We start from the raw sequence: 22,491 nt of genomic DNA on the forward strand, positions 1-22,491 counted from the left end.
TTTGGCAAGAGTCTACAACATGGGCCGATGGATGTAACAAAAATAGAGTACATAATTCCATGCCGCTGACTCAAAAGCTTAAGCGTAAATCATTACACTATCGAGAGTTCTTATATTTCTTTGCTGTGTATTAAAAATACAAATGGTAATAAAGGTACAGAATTTGGCCAAAAAAAATCAAATTACAACAATATTGGGTGTATTGAATTCCATTTTATCAATCCCGTGACGATTCTGCATACATTGGAAACAGGCCAGATCAACAAGTTCATATTTAATGAAAATGTTTGTACATTGTACCACTACAGTCGATTCATGTATAATTTTTCTTAAAAGATCCAAAAAAATCCTTCTTCATCTTGCTTTGCATAACTTTAACTAAAAGCAGGTCAACTCAATGTTTGAAAATTAAGTTTATACCAAAACTTTGTTCTGTGTCCATTTATGTTTAGACAAACTGTAAAAAATGATTTATAGAATATTGTACCGACTCGTGCTTAGACATTCAAGTTTTGTCACAATGTTTATCTTCAATATATGAGTTTAAATTTTGTACAAAGAAAGAAACACTGTGAGTAGCCATCACATGGTGGCACATTAACCTAATGCCGGCTGCTCAGATTGGAGAGCATTATAACAAACTAACAAACTAGCTCAACAACATCTGACATGTGGAGTATAAACTATTCAATCAGTGAGATGGTAGTTTGGAGATATGTTTACAATTTTTAAACCAATCATCATAATAATGTTCATTTTGGTCCCATTATTATATTTAGCATATTCATTGAACCACGATAATTGTTAGCCTATTTTATAAAATCTCCCAAAATGTATGTATATACTGTGAGATACTACCATTGTCTGGTAAGTAGATTAACAGTGAACATTTGTCATGCAAATAATATGAATGTTATAGTCATTAATATTTCAGTTAATTGTTTAAAACAATTTCCCTATCATAATAATTGTCAGCAAACATACTCTTGAGATGACAGACATAAAGCACTTTGCCAAGAACCAGTCTGATGACACTTATCATTATATTTTATCTTCAATTAAATTTATTAGATTTCATTTGAAATGTCTGTCCTAATCCTTAGAACCTGCAGTAAAGTAATAATACTTATAAAAAATAGTAATAATAAAAATGTCTTAGAAGTTATGGGTTTTCTAATAAGTTTAAATTTATAAAGAATTTTATCCATAATCTTGAATGTTTTTTATCAAATAAAAAACATTCAAGCTTTGTGAATGACTAACTAAATAAAAGTATAACTAATTAAAATATTAATCTATTTATAAACCTAGATTTACTAGTAAAAAAATATTTATTATATATATATATATATTTTATTTCATTCTTCACAATTTGAATAATTATGAAAATATGCAAAAACTGAAAAGACCAATTGTTCCTGTTATATTTAGAATTAACATACATAAGCTTATATTCAAGGTCAGTGATTGTTTTGAGGTAACTTCAGTTTGTTATCTATTTTATAAGATTCCTATCATAAAATTTGTGTAAAATAATAACTAACTGGTATCCATTTACTAAAATTTAGCATATAAATGATTTAATTGTACTGGTATATCATAGGTATTGATTTTAGATAGACAAAGTAAAATCAAGTTTTTAATTATCAAAATAAAAATAGTACCAACTTCAAAACATATTATGAATATTAAAAATTAAATCCTTTAAGTATGAGTAACAAGGAAAATAATTAAATAGATTGTATAACCTTTTTTCTCCACAGATTTTGTACTGATTAATATGGTTAGATGAATCAGTATTCAATACTCTACAATTTTACTTAAAAGCAGTTGTTCTAGTTACACTATGCTAGTGCTGATGTCATGAAACTAAGGTTACACTTCGAGAAAATAATGATGGGTACTGTACCATGCCTAATCGCAAGGTACGAAAAGTTCACCAACCTTTAAGATTTTCTGACTAAAAGTAAACGAAAGTGCGATTTTGAAATCTACTTCCATTTTCAGCAAGGATATTTTAAATTTAATGAAATATATGAGAAATAATACATCTACAAGGAATATTTTTAGCGTAGGAGGATTAAATACCTTTTTTTTGTGTAATCCAATATCCTAAGAAAGCAGAGAGTTCTCCAATTTACACACCAGTATCACTGTCAATAATGTAAAATTCACTATCACATAGAAACACTACACAATATTTCACTTATTATTAATAAATTTTGTGAAAATATCACATAATGCGCCATTTTCACATTAAATCCGATGGACAGCCGTCGACACTCGCTGCCATCTTTTTTGTCAAATATCTAAATTCTAAAAACTAAATATAGCGCTACATACGAACTCTGGTGTTATTTTTAGAAATTAAAAAGATGTGTCAGTATAATGGATACTAGTGCCATCTACATAAATATGGTTCGAGTCACACTGTGCTAATAGAGGGCGCTTGAAATAATAAACGCAAACCAGAATGTACATTGTACACAATTTATTATATGTAGGTGGCAGTATATTAAGTAGCTAACCAAATATTATATTTTATATGATATTTTTTTATTTATCTAATAAGAAACTAAATAAGTGAAATCAAGTCCTTAATATAAAAATATACCTAGGACTCAAAGAGTATAATTATAGAGCAGGAAACGGATTAGGCTGAAAACCTGATTAAACAAAAAAATCACAATCAAATCTTGTGCTTGGAATTCATACATAGCCCTTAAAGCAATTCGATTCGTTGTAGATTTCTGTGAAATTTATTAAGAAATATGACATCTTAACTAACGATTTACGTAGTCGTTATTTAAGATCTTATTGGAAATAAACTTTATGCATTCATTTTATAATAAGCTACTAAGAAAGTATTTCTGCCGAAGTTCTAATAAACTTCTATACGACCAGGAACTGTATCACAGAACAAGAACACGACTCCAAAAAGGGGTTATAAATGATTATTGCTTTTAAATTTTTGGTTAAAGACAACAATCTGAATGACCAATACCTACGTAATAGATGCGTCACATTCATTTGCGCCTCTTGTTAACGATCGGAGAAAGTGCTTGTGCAATGATGCAAACCGCGACGCTGACGCCCTACTGTTAATATATGACTTCAATATACTGCACTTTTGTTTTCAAGCACCTATCTTTATAAACAAAACTTATATTAGTTTCGGTCTCACTGCAGTGCGAACTTAGTTTAAACGCCTAGTTAAAACTTCAAGACTAAAACACCCCTAATAGTAGGATCTTTTCCATTCCATATTATTATTACATAACTATTTACTAAACGTAATTGTAGAAATACTTTTAACATAATCTACATATTATACAACAAATATCAAAGTGGTCAGCTGTGCATAATAACATATTAGATAAATGAAACACATAACATATACAAATAAACAATGTAATAAAAGGTTCTAATCATTTGCTGGCATAATCGATGTTACGTGGATGAAACGGAAAGAGGAAGTTATGTCCACGTTAACATCGGCCAAAACACAACCAGAGCACTGATGTAACTGTGTGGGGAAACCACATTTCTCTTGACGGAGTTTCTCTATGCGCCCGCGCAGTTAACGCCGTGCCGTTCAGCTACGCGTATGCTTTGGCCCCGTTCAAGCAAACGTTCAATACGACGTGTGTTCCTATGTGCCTGTGTTTTGATTATATGTTACATTTGTGATAGGTGGATAAATATTTTGGGTCAGCCAGCCGTGTCCGACTAACTGTAAGGTTTGTCTAATTAATATTCTTATACTTAGACCTTACGTGATATAAGCGCATATTTTTCTGTGGCATTGGCTGTTCTGCTTAAGAATTGATGATAATGTTTTCGCTTTGCTAAGTATATTGAACATTTTATAGTTAAAATAAATTATCAATATTTTACTAAGGCCTAATTAGCAACACAACAGTACCAACAAGCTTTTTATTAACTAGTTGGAGTATATTGAAGTGAAATTTAGTATGCGAGTAATACTTTTAAACATATATTGTGATATTTATTTTGAATAAACTTTAAAATGCGAATCATCATCACTATAATAAACAAACAAGCGAATCGTTTTCGATAAAAATTAAGTTTTACCATTAAATATGTATAATAGGTCAAAGACTGTATTGTGTTGGAGTTGTAGAAGTATCTGCGAACGTTAAAATCAAAACTACTTAACCGGTCTTCGTGCATTTGTCATATGACATGAAGTGCATGTTCTTAAGGAACTATTTATAATTAAAGAATTTTTTATTACTATTTGTTCTTCCACAATCAATACAATGAATGCATTTGTTTCTATATGGCACAGAGCTAATTCGTTTAAAGAGAAATATATACTACTTCTTTTGAATAAAAACTTCTTTCATACGGTGCATTATAAAACATAGTAATCGCTTGTAAACAACCTTCGAATGTCTTCCTGCATCTGCTATTTATTAATAATTTTAGCAGAAATACCGACAAATTGCTAACATGCAACGCGTTTCCCGGTTTTTCTTCAAATTTCCTTCGAACAATGGATTGCAACAAGTTTGTACAAAAAAGGTTGCATACGCAACTTATTGTTGGCGCTCGGTGAATGTCGATAGCTGTGAGGAAACAATGCGTGAAGTGGTATATCAATTAGGTTGCTTACGAAAGTGCCTTACTGGATAACGGTATGGATTTATGGAATCCTTATGTATCTTTATCCATCGTGTTGATGTATAATCAAGACTCTATTCGTACAAATGCTGGAATAAAAATATATGAATTGACACAACATAAACTTAAATGTATTATATTATGTACTTAACTTGGCATTTCGTGTGATAGCCGTTTCCGTCTGCAAGAAGTGCTTTAATATCCGATAAAGATGTTTTATATTTTAATAAGTAGCTATTTGCGTAAACCAAATATATTATTATGATAGAAGGCTCTTAATTAAAATTGGTTTTGAATTAAGAGCCATATATACGAAAATTGAAATTAAAATGAAAACGCGTTGAACTCTAATATACGGAGAATGTAATAACTAATATTGTAATCATTGCCCCAATTACCTTATTAAGTGCTAGTTAAGTAAGTATATTTAATAATAACTGAAAATATCTAATATTTGTCTTTGAGTTACATAAACATTAGCACTCTTGAAAATGAATATTTATATATTCAATGTGTGTACATAACTTTGAAGTTAGCACTAAGCTACTTTCACCTTAATACCGCCTATTTAGGATTTTAGTTGCCCATGTCTTCCATGATTTTTACTCCAGGAAAACAATCTTGATTTGTTAATATATTTGGTTCATTAAATAATATGTTACTGAGAAGTTCAAATTTATTCAAGTGAAGCTACATGCGAAGTCTGAAGCTTATTTTAAATGTTATATAATCTGTATCCAGCTTTCACTTGGTCTAAGGACATTCCTTATTAGATCTAACATCTGATTCATTATTCTTTATAGACTTAGTGTAGAATATCTTATAGCTACATAATTTACTTGATAAGAATTGCGATTAATCGAAAACTATTATGATTATTATTTTGATGCTCTTACTGATTTAAAATTACGTTTATCATTACATATATTGTTAACTATATTAATTAATTAATAACAATGCATTGTGTTAAATTACTCGCGTTTAACACAAATGTACAGACATTCACAATCATTTTGTAATTAAATCCATAAGTAAATATTTTAATGTTTTGCGTAGTTCCCAGATACCTGTTCACCTTGGCGACGCATTTTTTACCTTACAATATTTAGTATTGAATTGTTGCCTGTTTGTCATTGACCCTCTAAACTCTTCAACCTTTATCATTAATCTCTATGAATAGCACAAATTATTTGCTCTAAACCAACAATAACGTAATCAAAAATCGAATAGTACCAGGTCAAAAACAGAAAGAACTTATCTTAACTTATCTATGCAAATTGGGAATCTATTGTTCTACTATAAAAAAAGCAATATTTCACAAACGGCCTTCGTGATGAACTCAGCTTTGAACTTTCAAATTGAAGCAAGATAATACCATGAAGCGAAGTGAAAGTCGCACTTCTCCGTCATGCATCATTGTGTTGTTAGAAATTAGACGATCCCATAGTAAAACGTCTACAATTTTCTAATTATTATTTTATCGCTTTCATTACATATTCTATAGGAAATATATACAAGCTTTAACAGTAAATGCATTATTTCTGCAAAAGAAATATTTTAATTCATCTTTTGTGTTTAAATTTTAATTGCATAAAATTCGCTATCAAAACCGTTTCGACATACTCATAAAACTAGGTAAATAGTTTATAAAATTTAACTAAAAAGTAGTTCAACTGATTACATTTGGGTAGCCATGAGGTCATCGCGCGTTATAACATGATGAGTCCATCCGCAATTTACCCTTGATTTAGAGCTCGGGTTGGATAATGGAACGCAGTAGCCACAGTATATTAGACGAAACCAAAAAAAATGGAGAGCCTCTGTAATTTCTGACAAACTCTTCTGCGAAAAAACACTAAATAATATTGATTATGCTATCGTGATATCGCAATGCTCAGGCAATGCTTAATATCTTGATGTGATCCATAAGCGATTACGGAGGGCGTAATATGGTACATATATGTAATGTTAAAAGGAAGTCCTTTTAACGTTACATATACCTTAACGGTACGATCTTATGATAGACCACAACTATTACCAAATATCAAGGAGGACAAAAGGCGTGTCTTTATGAAAAATTCGTTGAAATTTGTGATTTGTCGGATTTTACAGTTCAAACCCGTAAAATTAGTGTTTATTTTTGAAATGATATTCAATAAACATTCAAAACCTTTCTCCCAACGAAAATATATACTCATTAACTAAAATAAATCTTTTTTAATCACAATGTTCAACGGACACATTAAGATAATAATATCCGCAAGTAATCGTACGCTATAAACCTATTTAAAATGTATTTATTGATGGTATGCGGAAAAGCAATCCGTTAGGTATGATCAGATTCCAATCGGAAATATATCAATTTCATAGGATCCGGCTGCGAGCATCGTCGAGCCATGAAATTAAGGTCGAACCTTCGCGTTCGGGTCACTGACGATCATGACCGACATGTTTGATTGCAAATAATGTTGATCCAATCAAACTCATCATTACTCGGCTCACGATAGAACATTCAATTATTGAAGATTGCTTTCATCGGTGGGTATAATTGAAATCTAAACCCGATTTGTGAGTGTAAAGCATGCATAACTTTCATATACCTTAATCAAGCTTAATTGAGCTAGAGTTAAAAGAATAACATTTGTTGATTCATTTACAACAATAAATGAAATAATATCAGTGAACAGATACTAGAATATTCATCATTTCCTCTAGTATTGCATATTTCACTATATCCTTGTAGTATATACATTTATATTTAACGCTTGTTTCTGTTACTCTTAATTACTTTGATTACTTATTTAATACATATATCTTGAGACAGTCACCATAAACATTTATCATTACCTTCCACAGAACGTTACTAAATTTAGTAATATTTTCTGTCTACGAGCAATAAGATATTGCCAAATGAAACCCGTTTAAGAGCCCGCATGAAAAGTTACATAAAATATTTCCCTACAGACGAGTTGCTAACTCAACCGGACTTGCAACTTGTTAAAGTCTTGGTTATTACCTCTACAGTATTAATAATAATCATTACATATAATTAAATAAACCACTACGCCACTAAAAGATAGCACTCTCGACATCCTTAGGAAAATATGTTTATAGACGAGTATGAACATCGTCCAAAAATAATTTGTTTTATATTTTGCCCATAAGAGACATCTAAATTGGAAACGGACTTTTAATAAAAACAACTGAATTTTAATAAATTTAAAAAAAAATGTTTCTTATAAATAGGTCTCATAGCATCTTTGAATTACCTCTTATTAAAGTGCAAAAGGAGGATAGGCCAAATTTAGGGAACAACAGGTAGTACATGGCAGAGAGTGGCACAGTGCAGACAGGAATGGTGGAATTTGAAGGAGGCCTTAGCCAAAAACGGCACACAAATACCTTCAAGAAGGAGATACAAATATGTATAGTGAATATGTAAATATGTTATATCAATTAAAAGTATCTGAATTGAAGGCTATTATTACTATTCCTATATTATAATGGGCATAATGGTCAAAGAATCAAAGTCGCTGTTAGATAATACATATATGTATGTATATATAAATTACGATTCGTGAAAGAACAATACAAATTGTGATATTTCTATTGAATTAAGGTTTAAAAATAAAGTGACTGTATCTATATATATTGAGTGCAGCAACAATTGGACGAGGTTAACCTGCATATCAAAGGCAGCCTTTCGTTTTTATTAACATGTGTGTATGCGCCTTCAGCGTCAATTTTTTTTTAAATTCCTATATTAATAAAAAAAAATCCTTGATCATTTTGTAGTCAGTCTTGTTTGATACACGCTGTCTATTTTTACCTTATCAGCCAGTATTCACTGCGCATATACGTACATCGAAAAATCATTGGTACGGGGTACAAATACGGGGTTCAAACGCACCTCCTTTGAGGTTGAGTCACTATCCGATCTACAAGGCAATCACTGATATCAAGGAAGGTTTTACTTTACTCTTTACAACTTCTCAATGTCCTTCCTACTGCTTATAAGAGTTGTAACATGTATTAAGACATTGTCACAAACGATATTTAATTGTTCTCCAGTGTCATATTAGATAAGATTTATAGCTCTATTATCCTGTACTAATACACGTGATACGTTTAATAAAGTGTCTCTACCTCTCCTTATTAGCTCTGATCTAAGCCAATTTTTTTTTATTAATTTCCGATTTTATCCTTATAGAGAACAGACACAATTTAGGCAAAAGTATTGTGATTTATTAGAAACGTATCTATATAAAATAAAGGTGTCAGGTTCTCAGGCCGCATTCGATTACAAAATAATCCCGTGTGCAAGAAATAAAAACCTCAAACAATCGGTCTAGATTCAATTTCCTTTTTTGAACAAAAATTAAAACTATAACAATAGAGATTTGTATGGGTGTAACAAGTTGGACGACAATTATTTTCGAGACAAAAGCCATTCTACTATAGTATTTTGCTGTAGGGTGCTATAATGATCTTATTGTTTAGAATAATTGCAGAGATAGATATATGGAAACGTTTTTGTGGTTTCCGACATATGACAATTAACTTGCGGTTTCAATGAAAACTTCAAAACAAACACACAATTGTTTACCTTATAATCATAACAATAATAATAGAATCATCGTATTTTTTGATTACGTGAGCAGATTCCTATACCTTAACCTAATTCTAGTTTTGAAAAATGATTCATTCAAAATCAGTCCTTTCAATTTTATTCAATGTGATAAAACTTATTTCCAGGTGTTTGTGAATGCTGGGCCGTATGGATGGCGACGCACGTTTGGCGCTCGATCGCCTTACTCCTAACTCTATCCACCCTAGTAGTAGCTAAGTGTAAGTGTACCCAATACAATGATTGCGATGGCGTTAACATCGGAATTTTTGCACCTAACCTGTAATAAAATTAACTCAATGCCGTATTCTCTTTAAAAACACAGCTTTAATGCAATTTTGTGATACCTACTCTCTAAATCTACCTTCTACCTTAGCACCTGAATGTAATTTAATTTTACTTGAACGTACTTGTAGTATATTAAATAAACTTAATATCTACATAATATTTTTTATATATTTATTACAGAAGTACACTCGTTATCCTTACAGACTATGCCAATACGATAATGTCGAGAAAAAATAAAATATAATAAAGTATCTAATATTTAACACATAATACACACAATATCGCTACTGTGAATTCACTCTGCGAACATAAAATATGTCGATAGTGTCGGAGACAAAAGTACATAGGTACAACGAAACCGAGTTCTTGGAGCACATTAGGATTGCACACAGTCAACGATTATAGTCACAACTGACTATAATTAATCGTTGTATATAAAGAGACCAAATTACTGCAATTACTGCCAACTATTAACACGCTCAAGCAGGTACTCCACTAGTGCACAATCGTAATAAAAAGCGTTCAAGTTTCTCACCATTTACGATGGCTGGGAGCGGCTTACTTTCGTCCGGAGTAGGCCACATGCGTTACTTACACAATGCCCTACAACGTGATATCAAGGCCGCAAAAAGTCAAATCCGTATGCAATTCAGGTAACCTAGTGTCCTAAAGCCATTTCCATTCCATTGTGTGTGTGTATGTAAAATATTGATGTCAGTATTAGGTTCTTCAAATGTTTGGAAAGCTAAGCATGTTATTCTAAACCCTCAACCCAAGCTGTTGGGCACAGATAGAATCTCTCAGGACGCATTTTATTATAAAATAATGCGTACGGGACGCAACAAATAATATAATGTTCCTCACATCACAAAACACGTCAAAGATTGACGCAAAGTGACACGAAATACTTTACTTATATAAAGGAAATAAAAATGCATTTTTTCTAGATGCAGAACTAGATGCGTGGCGAGGCGCAGGACCAGCGGTGACAGCAGCGCAGGAGGCTGAAGATGAGAAACGAGACTCGGAACTGTTGGCTGCTGTTAGATATTCTATAAAGCAATGGGAGCTAAGGAAGGGACGAACGAGGTAATATTAAATCACCGGCCATATTTAAAAACGAAATAGGACATTAACTTTAAAGAATGTATAGTTACTGAAGAAATTTACAATATTTTACAAAATCTAGATAATAAAAAAAACTATTATTTATTTTACCTTATTTCCCTAAAAACTATTATTAATTTAACCCTATATAATTAAACGTGATAGTAAGGTCCCTCCTTACCTCTAACTTCTTGTATCCTACCATACCCAAGATAAACAAAGTTGGATACATTACTGGTGTGTCTATAATAATTAATGTTGATTAGATACCTATCTGTCTGTGTGAGCTCTGGTCAATTAGGTTTTAAGAATTTTTTTTCCTGAATCAATAATAAACTACGTAATTAGGCCATGTTATTGATCTAAACAATAAAGTAATAAGTGAACAATATTACAACAAAGAGATTTTTAAACCATTCGGAATTCTATGGACAGTATCGTACCGTTGTCAGCGGAATGCGGATAAGAAAGGGCGCCGAGAGAAGGGACATTACTTGTAAGATTGATCTCAATAAACCTTGGTGATATATTACTTAAATGTTAGAGTGAAGAAAATCTTAACTTCCAATTCGTTTTCACGTAATAGATCCAAACTTTCTCAGAAAAGTGGCATAAATTCGCAGGTCTTTAGGATATTTGAATGCATTTTATCAGAAAGTCTAATCATGCTTTCACCGCTTGGTTACTTTCTATAGGCAGTAAAAATTTCGCAGGCTACTGCAATTCGAGTGTTCCCTACTGCTCACGATTCTCACGAAATTGTTAATTTAATGTGAAAGCATTTTGTTAAGATCGTTTGATGTTTATTGAAAACTGCGCACACGCGCAGGTTATTCGACGTCATTAGTGCAGTTGAAGATTCGAAGTTTGGGAAACAAGAAAAGTTTTAGAAAGTACATGCAAAGCACGTACTTGCGTTAAGAATCCGATAACAACACAAAATATATATACCTATGTCCTATATGTTCTTTTCCCACTGCAGACGAGGTGACATATTCAGCGTGTCCTAAATCGTATTTAACCGTCATGACAGCTTAAAACATGTTCAGCCATTTGCTGACAATACACGAGTAATATTTGTATAATAGACAGCTTGAAAGGCGAAAACATTTTGTTGTTTGGAAAGCTACAACATGGATTGCCTCATTTTGTTTATCTATGAACTTGGTTAAGTGGGTAACAGAGACAGAATTGCTGACTCTAACGGTTTAATTTAAGCTTTACTAGCTTCTTTAGACGAAATCTAAAGGACAGTTAATTTAATTTAGTAAATTACTCTGTTTAATAAGAGCAGGTAGATTAAATAGCCATTAGCTTTTATCGTTATACTTTACGCTAATTAAGTATTCATTTTGTAAGTATACCATGGTATTATAATGATGAATGAAACATTCTTGAAAATGTACTGTACTTTCTATACGTAATAGAAAACCGATTAGAGAAATTATAATAGAAAGAAAGCAATTAAAGATGATGTAAGTAATAAATATTCATAACGATGTAAACTCACCAACTACTTAGTTGTATCACACTTAATTATTTCAGGATAAAGAGGTCCCAAGGCAGTGTGTGTTATGGAGAATTTGGATGTTTTGAAGATGCAGGGCCATTCGCTTATTTGGAAACGCTTCCCAGTCCTCCGAAAGAGGTCGGCACTCAGTTTCTACTCTATTCCACGATAAGCAGGTATTTCTAGAAAAATATTCCGTGTTTTTATTTGATTACATTCACAATATATTGATTTAACGTTATAGAAAGCATACTGTTTAATGGTAATATTGTGTTTGCCGAATATATTTTAATTTATGTATGCCTTTTTCAATTATATTTATGTTATATGACACATACAATCATATAATAATTAATTTTATAGTACCTAAACTTCTTATTTCGTACCGTCTTCATATACCAACTAACTGAGCTTGTTCTTAGAGGTGACCAGCCACTTCTGGCAGTCTCAGCAAGCAACATGTCTGCAGCTTGGAGTTGGGCAACTCGGGCCTTTGACGCGGCGCGCCCCACACGGGTCATTGTTCACGGCTTCGGCTCTAATTGCGATAATGTCTGGGTGTACGAAATGCGCTCCGCTTTAATGGCTGTAGTGAGTTAATTTAAAGTTATATTTATTGTGCGCTTTGACAAATTTAAGTTTCGACGAAATCGCAGTCGGAAACCCGTTAAAATAGTAACTGTTTAAGTTTTTTTTGTACAAAACTTTTTACTGCCAAACTTATGCATAATTTCTGTAACAGGAAGAATGCAACGTGATCTGTGTAGACTGGGAAGGAGGAGCGTCGATGCCAAATTATTTAAGGGCCGCGGCTAACACGAGGCTTGTTGGGAAACAGCTTGCTATGATGTTACAAGGTATGTTTTCATTGTATGTTTATATTAATATTTTCTTGTAATGTTTGTATTAAGGTACTAATAAGAAATTGTTCAATCCAGGTTTGGCGGATAACATAGATGTTCGTTTCGAGGACATTCACTTAATAGGATTTAGTTTAGGAGCCCATGTTGCAGGATTCGCCGGCTCTGAACTTAAAAATATAAGTCGCATAACAGGTACCTTTCATCTTACACTCATAATATCACAATAATTAATAAAATAATTATCCTGTATACCCAGACTAACATAGCTTCTGGTATATACATACATTAATGATGATCGGGAAACTGTATAATAGTAATTTTACAGGCTTGGATCCAGCGGGCCCGCTATTTGAATTTCAAGACCCGAGAGCTCGTTTAGACAAAAATGATGCTAAATTCGTAGATGTAATCCACTCGAACGGAGAGAATCTGATTCTGGGAGGTCTAGGCGCCGCACAACCACTGGGCCATGTAGACTTCTACCCAAATGGAGGGAGAGTACAGCACGGATGCTCTAACTTGTAAGACAAACATGTATTGGTCAAATAGAAATTAGACAGTTATATTCGAGCATGTTCTTAATATGAATATTTCCAATCAGTTCAGACAATAACGAAAACTTATCTTATAAATCATAAATTGATTGTGATAAACATAATCATCATCATCAACATCATTGTGTTAATTTTTATTGTCAAATTAATATTTCAGATTTGTTGGTGCTGTGTCAGACTTGGTTCTTCCATGGGCAGCGGCGTCTATAGAGGGCAGGTCACTGTGCAACCATCGGAGAGCGTACAAATTCTTCACAGATTCCGTGTCGCCTAAGTGCCACTTTCCCGCATTCCCTTGCTCAAATTACGACGCTTTTTCGGAGGTAATTACGCAATATCTGTTTAATTAATGTAATGCCTGATAAATTACAAGAAATGTTGCCTTTTCAAGGGTAAAACTCGGTATTTTGGCAACAGCTTACTCTTTCTCACCTCAAAATCAAGCTCACCTCTGGGTGCCTTGGATCTATTGCGAGACAAACTAAACAAATTATAGACGACAATTCATTCGTTGAATCTAAACTTCTTTACCGTTGCCTTCAGCCTGCCTTTCAGTCTTCTATAGATTGCACTCCGGAGAATGCTCCTTAGAACTACACAACTTGATGTCATCGTGCCCTTTGGAACTACACTTGTCTAGTAACACCTCTTTGTAATTGACATACCAACTGCCGCACTACAGGATTTGAATAGTTGTTTCTTGTGAAATGGTCTATCCTAAATAAGTACTTTGAGGAGGTCATCAAATGTATGATAATTCCAGGGTCGATGCTTCCCATGTGATGCGGAACGACGATGCGGTAACATGGGTTATTACGCTGACCGTTCTCTTGGAAGAGGTCAGCTTTATTTATTGACGAGAGAAGAAGAACCTTTTTGTGGTACGTAATAAAATCAAGCTCGAATTTTACAAAATAATTTACAAAAAAAATCATCGCATCGGTTCCGTGATTTTAATTTGACGAGCGGTGAGTTATTAGAATGATAGATATTGTTTTCGTTATAATTTTAACAGTTTTATTTTTATTTTTAGCGCATCAGTACCATGTGGAAGTGTGGGGTGGAATCGATGCAGGAGAAAAGCCTAACTTTGGTCGAGTAACATTAACTCTACACGGAGACTCGGGCCTCAACGAATCCTTCCCTATGACCAAGTAAATTATTCACGTTAAAACTTTAATAGACAAATTTAATTACTACAATTCCTAGTATTGCTTTTACACTGCGGAAAACTACCTAATAAGTGCAATGAATAAATATTTAAAATATATACATATGTTTTCAGACGCGAGGACAGCTCGGGTATGAGCAGATGGACACGAGTTCTAGTCCCACACCCGGCATTGGGCGTTCCTCTAAAGGCCACACTTCACTACGCCGCTTACAACGGCTGGCTGAGCGCCGGTGCTAAGCGAGTGCATCTCGATAAACTACTCATCACTGATAGCTTTGGAAAAACGTAAGAACCTATTTAGAGATATTGGTATAGCAAAAATAGAAATTTAAGTCCTGTCTAGGTATATTGCGTATGCGTAAAGGAATTAGGAAAATTTTCGCTCACATCAATCTCTCACACAAAAATTTAACGTTACTGTTAATTTTACAGATCCTCATTTTGCAAACTTTTATGGTTGCTATCGGATGAGTCGGTTCAATTACCTCTTTATCCTGGTGATTGTGAAATGAAACCGGTATGTATAGTATATATGTATTACTAATGATATAGTAGATATCAAACCCAAATACATTTGACTTTTTATTTTTTGTTCATATTCAGATTGACGGAATCGTTAACGAAACAAATATAAAGGAAGATATAGTATTAAATGACAACGGGACCAACATCATCGGCGACGATCCGCATGACAACGAGCTTCCCGAAGAGTCACCACAGAGACCTTTTGCACTTGTGGATACATACGAATGGGGCGGAGGTGACACTGGCCGTGCTTTTGGAATGACAAACACCAAAACTGCACCCAGCGGTCTAGTGGAGATCGCCGAGCCTGTCCTTAGACCTAGACCGAGAAAGACTCCGAGACAAAGATCCGACAACCCCGAAGAGATGCACGAGATATCAGAACCCCTCCTTCGACCGACGTCTGCTCCCAGATCTACAGCAGCCCCTCCTTTACGAAAAGCGAAACATTTTGACGTAACTACTCCAACGAGTGACCACTTTGACGCCAAGGCAGACAAAGAAGAAACCAGTTTTGCCGTTCAGTTTCTTCCTGCGCGTCTAGCTTCCTTCATATCGAGAGCAGAAAGATACGCAAGAGATACTCTTCTACCATTAGTTTCCGCCTACGCTCCACGTCTGCCAATATTTGGCTCGAGAGAGCTTCCAAAATCAACCGCACGATTCATACCAACCGAAGAACTGAACGCTACAGATTCCGTCCCCGTTCCGACGCCGACTTTAGAAATGAAAATTGAAATGCTTCAAACGATGGGTCCGCCGGGAGAGAAGCGAGAGTTCGAGACCCCTGAGGATCCCGACATTCCCGTAGTCATCTCTACCACCACATCGTCATCCACAACGCCCACCACAACCACGGAGAGATTAAAAGCGGCCCCCACAGAAATGCTGCAAGTAGTAGCCGGCCCGTCCGTAGCCACTAGCACGGCCTTGCCTCCCGTAGCACTGCATAGGGAGGGTGAAAAAATCGTTATAGTTTACCCGACTAATGCAAGAGAAGAGAAGAAAATCCGATCACATTCTTACCCAGAAGAAATGCAATTCGAGGCGCTTTACAGACACACCGCTGAACCCACAGTGATGAAGGTCGATTTGCCCACATTCTCTCCTCCCATCACCACTACTCCCACGACAGCCCCCGTTAAGAGATCTAACGACCCTCGGTACGTGCCTTCGTTTACGAAAGACTTGAAAAAAGAGTACATCAATGAGAATTACTAATGTAAATATTGTATCAATGGAAGCGTTGTACAGGTTGTGTCATTTATGTAAAAAAGGTTAAAAGGATGTGTAAATAAGATAGATTAAGGAACTTTTATATTTAATTAAACCTATTTATTAAACAAATGTTTCATTGGCGTAACATAACATTGGAGAACAGAAAGTACGAATTAAAACATAAAAGTAAATCACAGATAGTAATCCTTCAAAACTAAACTGCTCTTATGCAAAAAGCTCTCCGCTCTGCTCCTCGTGGAACAATCTAATTACATTATTGTAAACGAAAAATTAATTGTCATAACGTAATTTAGTCCTTTTTCTTAAATTATTTCATATATTTATCAGAGTGCTGCGTCAGGATCTTGGCTGAAGACTTAGCGTCTAAGAAGAGTGAGTGCACGGACGTGAGATGCGCCGGCGCAATACGAGTGGCGCCATCTGCTCGCGCCGCTAACATCGCCGGCGTCAGCAGTTGTGCTGCGTACCTAATCAAAAAAATATTATATTAGTTCTGACACTGATCTTTGTCATTAATGCTAGAACTACTTCATGTAATAATAATAATGGAAATACCTAAGAGTACTATTGGTGCCGATCTCGGCCAGTGCTGCCAATGCCTCATCGTCAATTGATATTCCCTCTGTGGTCGCACGCAGTTTTAATATCTGTAAAAGGTTCATCTTATCAGATGGAGCAGTCAATGTCGAGTGGATGTAATCACGTCAGTACTAAATAAAGCACATCTCTATATTATGAAAACTAATATTGCTTCAATGATGTACCTGTAATAGCTCAGCTTTATTGTATGGCAATGTCCTTATTATGAGTAGTCTATCTAACAGGTCTAAGGGAATGCCGTGAGGGGAGATAATGTCCTCTGTTCCTCTGAAAAATACAAATAAGAACATATTTTTCAATGTAACCCATAATAGGCTATTTGATAGCATGAAAAACCTTTAAAACATAAAGGCTTTAAAAAGTGCTATGGATAACTTACACACAATCATTAATAATTTATCAAAAAATCAATATTTATATACAGTAGAACCTCTATAAGTCGAACATCAAGGGAGACGCCAAAAAATTCGAGTTATAGAGTTTTCAACTTATGGAGGATTTCGACTTAGGCGGATTTTGATGCGACATAAAGAGTTTGAGGTTTTGAAACAAATGACTGGCTTAGCTAAATTTCAAAGAGAATCAAAATTGAACACCTGACACAAAGCAAGCAAACACGTGTTTCCATGAGTCATAAATTTATTATTGTGTACTCCTAAAATGTTTTCTAAGAAACAATAGTGTACTCACATTGTCGGCAAGTTCTTAAAGTCTTAAACTTATTTTTGTTCGAACAATAGAGATAATAAATTCCAAATGATCAAGTTGTAAAGGTTGTAAAATAAAACGTTCCTATGTTCGAGATACAGAGGTCAAATTTAATTTTTCGAGTTATAGAGTGAAAATATGTACCAAAATGGCTTGGAGGGACTCGGTGATTATTTCGATTAAGGCTGCTGCCTCGAATTTTGCGGGCAGCGGGGCGGCGGCGGCTGCGGCGCGGGAGCGGCAGGATATTATGCGTAAAATCAAATGGACCGGTTCTCGAAAACAGCGGCGTGGCAGCGGCGCGGTGGCGGGTAACGAGCGGTGCAATCCAGTCAAGCGGTGACCGCCCGCGTTGCGCGTATGCATTGTAGTATAGTGCTGTATATATTTTTTGTGACGTATCAAAATGACCTCGGACGTGCAAGAGCAAATTATTTCAGCAATCTTTGAAAGGAGACCCATATGGAACTATATTTTTGCATATAACATATTTTTGCCCACAATAAATCGAGCGTTAGGAATAAATTTGAATCAAAAAGATGTTGTCGCCGTTTTTTAGACATTTCGTTCGCGAATAAAAACAAATATCTCGACTACACAACCACGAACACAACACTACACCGCTATAGTGCCGCGCGATCTGCCCGCTGGTTTGGAGAACAGGTATGCGTTGGCCGCCTCGCTCCCGCGCCGCAGCCGCTGCCGCCCCGCTGCCCGCGAAATTCGAGGCAGCAGCCTAACAGAGGGTCAAGATTTCAAGTAATGGAGGTTTTGGTGTTTTAAGGGAAGGGAACAAAACATTTTTTCGAGATTTGGAGGTTTTTGACTTATCGAGGTTCGACTGAACGAGGTTCTACTGTATCTAGAAATTTCGTTGAAATATATTTGTGTATTTGTATCATTTAAGAATGATAATTAACACGTAAATACTTGACTTTTGTTTACGTGTTTACAACCATGGGACGCCAGACGGATCAGTGGTACTCCAACACGTTTAATTTGAATTTTAAAAAATAGCCTATTAACAATTATAGCATGAAATATTATTTTTCCGTAGAAGAATAGGGAAAACAAACCTTATTTGACAACGCCCTCTGTTGGTTGCGAAAATAACTATGGGAGCTATTGCAGACTCCAGAGCTCGGTGCAGATAAGTGAATGTTTCAATATCTAACATGTGCACCTGAAAAATTATGATCATTTATCAACTCAGCTGCAGTAAAAAATTCATATTTACACTATAATTCAGGAAGGATTGAAACTAAAGCAACTGACTGACTGATTACCTCATCAATGAACAGTACTCCTGGCACTAATTCTGCTATACCTTGGTCAATGTATTTATTTACTACTTTATTGATTTCCTTTCGCAATTTATCTGTAAAAAAAAAAATTATACATATATGGTAAGTCTGAAAAAACAATTTTGAAAAAATATATAACAGGCAAGCTATAATTATAGTAACCTGTAATTTCTGTCTTCTTTGGTTTCATAAGCTGTCCCATCATAGACATTATGTCGTGTCCACCCTGGGGCCTGGCGTTGGCACAGTCCAGGTCATGCAGAGTTACATCCTGGACCACTTCTTTCTTTTTGTGAACATCTCCTTTTGGAAGCGGTACATACTCTTCTGCCTAAAAAATTAGTTAAATTTATATCTGTTTAAAAACAAATACTAATTGGAATTGATTATTGAATGTACACTTTTGTTGTCATTAATGCTATGATAAAAATGCAGAGACAAGTGTTTCAATATGGGCTCCATGGAGTCTAAATTAATACAGTAGAACCTCGATAAGATAAAGTCCAAGGGAAACACAAAATATTTTATGTTATAGAGGTTTTAAGTTATCAAGGTTCTATGTCAGGTAAAGGTTAAAGCCGCATTTACATTTATCTGACGTATTGTGTTGTGATGCATCAGAACGGTATCAGTTTCATACATTTAATATGGAAGCGTTCACATTTATTCAATGCGGTGTGTTATGACGGCTTCTGATGTGTCGTGTCACAGGCGATCCCGGTCCGCGTCAGAAAGGGTGAGGTGCGGGGGGCGGTGCCGTGAGACGTCATACCGCATCAGACTAGTGTGCACGCGCCAGTGTTGTGTTATTACGCTTCAGAAATGGACGAAGAGCAACTAATTGAATACGTAAGACAATTTAAAGTGATTTATAATCCAAAATGTAAAGAATATAAAGATCAAGTTATGAGAGCAGCTATTTGGGAAGAGATAGGAGAAGTTAGAAGCGTTGCCAACGCCAATAATTCCAACTCTTCTTCAAAATCTGAATCTGAATCGGATGATTCTTGAAAAAACATTGCAAATGTGTGAACTCTCTGGGAGTCAAGACGGAACTGATACAAAAAACCGTCATAATGCATCATAACACGTCATATCAATGTGAACAGTAGCCATCACGACAGAGAGCATCACAACACAACACGTCAGATAAATATAAATGCGGCTTAATATAGAGGTATGTACAATGTACATGTTTCTATGTACCCTTCCTCCCATTTTTACTTGAATGCATCAGAAGGATAGAAAATTAAATATGTAATCATATTTATTCACATTACTTACATTACATAAAAATAAAACAACAACTAAAGGTTTAGTCTACTTAAAAAAATCTGTGATTTTCTTTCGTTTTAAAAAATTCACTGTTTCTAAATCGATTTGATTTTCAATGACAAATAGAGAGGAGAATACATTAACTTATGATGCAAGTAAGTCGTTGTCACAAACCTAACCGCCGCAAAGCTTTGAAGAATTTAGATAAAGCAAACAATAGGTAATGTATTGTTTACGTTAACAATACATTAGTAAACACGTGCAAGCAATAAATACCGAAACCATTTGTTTTGACACTTATAAAATGACTCATTCACAAACAATTTTATGTTATAGAGGTTGTGGAAACATTTATTTTAGTTACTGAGGGCCTATACAGAGATTATTTATTTACGTTATAGAGGTTGCGTATTTTAAGTTATAGAGGTTTTGGGCTCCGATGGGAAGGGAACATAGTATTTTTTGAAGTAACAGAGGTTTTTATGTTACCGAGGTTTACGTTATCGAGGTTCTACTGTAGTTTACTAAATAAAGTAAGTTTTTTGACTAATAGTAATTTACATAAAAATAGTTTATTCACTATATTTGTACCAAAATGGTGTGCTATGTTCAACAAACTAAAGAATTAAGTTTTTTTTATATCTTATAAAAATTACAATAACACAAAATATTCTGTATAGTATTTAAAAAGAAATACCTCTAAATCAAATTCTGTAGCAAATGTATCACTTCTTCCTTGACGCTTAACAGCACCAGAATTTGCTTCAATATAAATGACATCACCCACTTCAACCTTTTCTTTCTGAAGTGACTCATAAATGGTGGGATCCAACTTTAATTGTTTTGTGCCTTTTGCAGTCTTTAATCCTATGATGACATGTGATACAGTTTTCCCATAACCTGGAAACAAATTTCTACTTTAAATGTTTTATTTGTTAAATAATAATCACCATCATTGTCATTATCCATAACATTCATAATGTTTAGCAGCAATGTTGGCTGACATAAAAAGAATGTATCTTACATGCAATTATTTAAAAGTTGAAAGTTTCAAAATACATGCCTCCAGCGGGATTTTCTGTCTCAACTGGTGTCAGCTCAGTGACCTCTCCTTCATAAACTTCCTTTGTTTCTCTGATACGCAAACCTATCGCTCTGCGGAAATTTTCCATCAAAACTTCAGTCTTTTTTATCTCAGTACTATATACTTCACTGCCTACCATAGGACAAAATGGTACCTAGAAAGATTTACATTTCAATACTAAAAATACTTTGACCTCTGCCACAGGACTTTGACTAGCACATGGAATCACGTCAATTACCTTATTACCAAGTTCCTGCGCAATTGCTAGAGCAATGGCAGTTTTGCCTGTCCCAGGTGGGCCTGCTAGTAATAGTGCTCTACCAGCCATTTTTTTGCTTCTAATCATATCAACCACTAATCCAGCCGCCTGTAACAAATTATTAAGTTAATGATTTTATTAATAATAGTTATTTTTACTTTAAATTATATTTAGTAGTTTATCATAGCAACCAAAACATAACCTTAGTGTTTGATCAATACCTTCACTTCTTCAGCTCCTTCTATAATACCAATTTAGTTTTAAAAACTTATATAATTAAAAACAAAAGAGAACATTGATAATATCCTTAATCAAAATAATAACACACCTCTCTAGCAGATTCTTGGCCCACGAGACCGGCTGCCATCTGAATAGGTATCCCATTTTCATCTAATCCTAAACCTTTTATGTGACTATGAGCTGAAATTCTCTGAGTTTTAGCAGTGCTCTTGACTTCTTCAATCTTCATTTTTGCCAATAAAATAACTGCTGTGTTTGAGTAATAAAAGTTCCTTTTCGCTTCTTCGCAGTTCGCGCTTGTTTGAAATTCTAAAAACCAGAGACAATATGATAAATGATAATAGAATATAGATAGTGTTACTTGTCTGTTAAGTCCGTGGTCGATTGATGGACTAATATTATACATAGATACTATGTGATTTGATCGATATATTTTATGTCTAACACGGTTGTAAAAAGAGAGCAAAGAAAAGGAGCTTTCTTTGGC

At 34.5% G+C, this 22,491-nt stretch overlaps 3 protein-coding genes across 20 annotated transcripts in view; 1 reads left to right on the top strand and 2 right to left on the bottom strand.

Annotated features, from left to right (window-relative positions):
- LOC125056031 (NUAK family SNF1-like kinase 1) overlaps positions 1-2,349 on the bottom strand; it is a 30,633-nt gene extending 28,284 nt beyond the window's left edge. For 5 of the 17 annotated variants that reach the window (XM_047658861.1, XM_047658860.1, XM_047658858.1 and 2 more), the window contains exon 1: positions 2,089-2,347. The gene's annotated coding sequence lies outside the window, so the exon portion shown is untranslated. Of the gene's footprint in view, positions 1-2,088 lie in introns of all 17 variants that reach the window. The other 12 variants (XR_007117982.1, XM_047658857.1, XM_047658856.1 and 9 more) reach the window with 5 other exon arrangements.
- A 1,211-nt stretch (positions 2,350-3,560) lies between these two features.
- LOC125056032 lies at positions 3,561-16,638 on the top strand. 2 transcript variants are annotated; one of them, XM_047658865.1, is made up of 14 exons: positions 3,561-3,740; positions 9,403-9,495; positions 10,510-10,651; positions 12,215-12,355; positions 12,602-12,770; positions 12,922-13,036; positions 13,118-13,234; positions 13,368-13,563; positions 13,754-13,919; positions 14,360-14,477; positions 14,630-14,750; positions 14,882-15,055; positions 15,203-15,287; positions 15,374-16,638. In XM_047658865.1, exons 2-14 carry the CDS (start codon positions 9,429-9,431, stop codon positions 16,514-16,516), a joined length of 2,754 nt encoding a protein of 917 aa, XP_047514821.1. In that variant the 5' UTR covers positions 3,561-3,740; positions 9,403-9,428; the 3' UTR covers positions 16,517-16,638. The 2 variants fall into 2 exon arrangements, with proteins under 2 accessions (XP_047514821.1, XP_047514822.1); XM_047658866.1 differs by having other exon boundaries at positions 3,561-3,735.
- On the bottom strand, positions 16,600-22,329 carry LOC125056033 (ruvB-like helicase 1). Its single transcript, XM_047658867.1, has 10 exons — positions 22,093-22,329; positions 21,744-21,872; positions 21,485-21,659; positions 21,119-21,321; positions 19,309-19,477; positions 19,129-19,220; positions 18,919-19,025; positions 17,299-17,401; positions 17,090-17,181; positions 16,600-17,001 (listed from the first exon to the last, which is right to left on the bottom strand). The coding sequence occupies exons 1-10, from the start codon at positions 22,231-22,233 to the stop codon at positions 16,842-16,844; spliced, it is 1,371 nt and encodes a 456-aa protein (XP_047514823.1). The 5' UTR covers positions 22,234-22,329; the 3' UTR covers positions 16,600-16,841.
- Positions 22,330-22,491: the final 162 nt, after the last annotated feature.

The sequence above is a fragment of the Pieris napi genome, chromosome 14 (genome assembly GCF_905475465.1).
Source record: "Pieris napi chromosome 14, ilPieNapi1.2, whole genome shotgun sequence".
Lineage (NCBI taxonomy): Eukaryota > Metazoa > Arthropoda > Insecta > Lepidoptera > Pieridae > Pieris > Pieris napi.

Coding starts and splice junctions, on each gene's coding strand:
- LOC125056033 (XM_047658867.1), bottom strand. CDS start 22,233: ATGAAGATTGAAGAAGTCAAGAGCACTGCTAAAACTCAGAGAATTTCA. Junction 21,660..21,743: donor CGCAGGAACTTGGTAATAAG/GTAATTGACGTG, acceptor AAATCTTTCTAG/GTACCATTTTGTCCTATGGT. Junction 17,182..17,298: donor ATAAAGCTGAGCTATTACAG/GTACATCATTGA, acceptor AACCTTTTACAG/ATATTAAAACTGCGTGCGAC.
- LOC125056032 (XM_047658865.1), top strand. CDS start 9,429: ATGGCGACGCACGTTTGGCGCTCGATCGCCTTACTCCTAACTCTATCC. Junction 14,478..14,629: donor AGAAGAAGAACCTTTTTGTG/GTACGTAATAAA, acceptor TTTTATTTTTAG/CGCATCAGTACCATGTGGAA. Junction 15,056..15,202: donor ACTGATAGCTTTGGAAAAAC/GTAAGAACCTAT, acceptor TTAATTTTACAG/ATCCTCATTTTGCAAACTTT.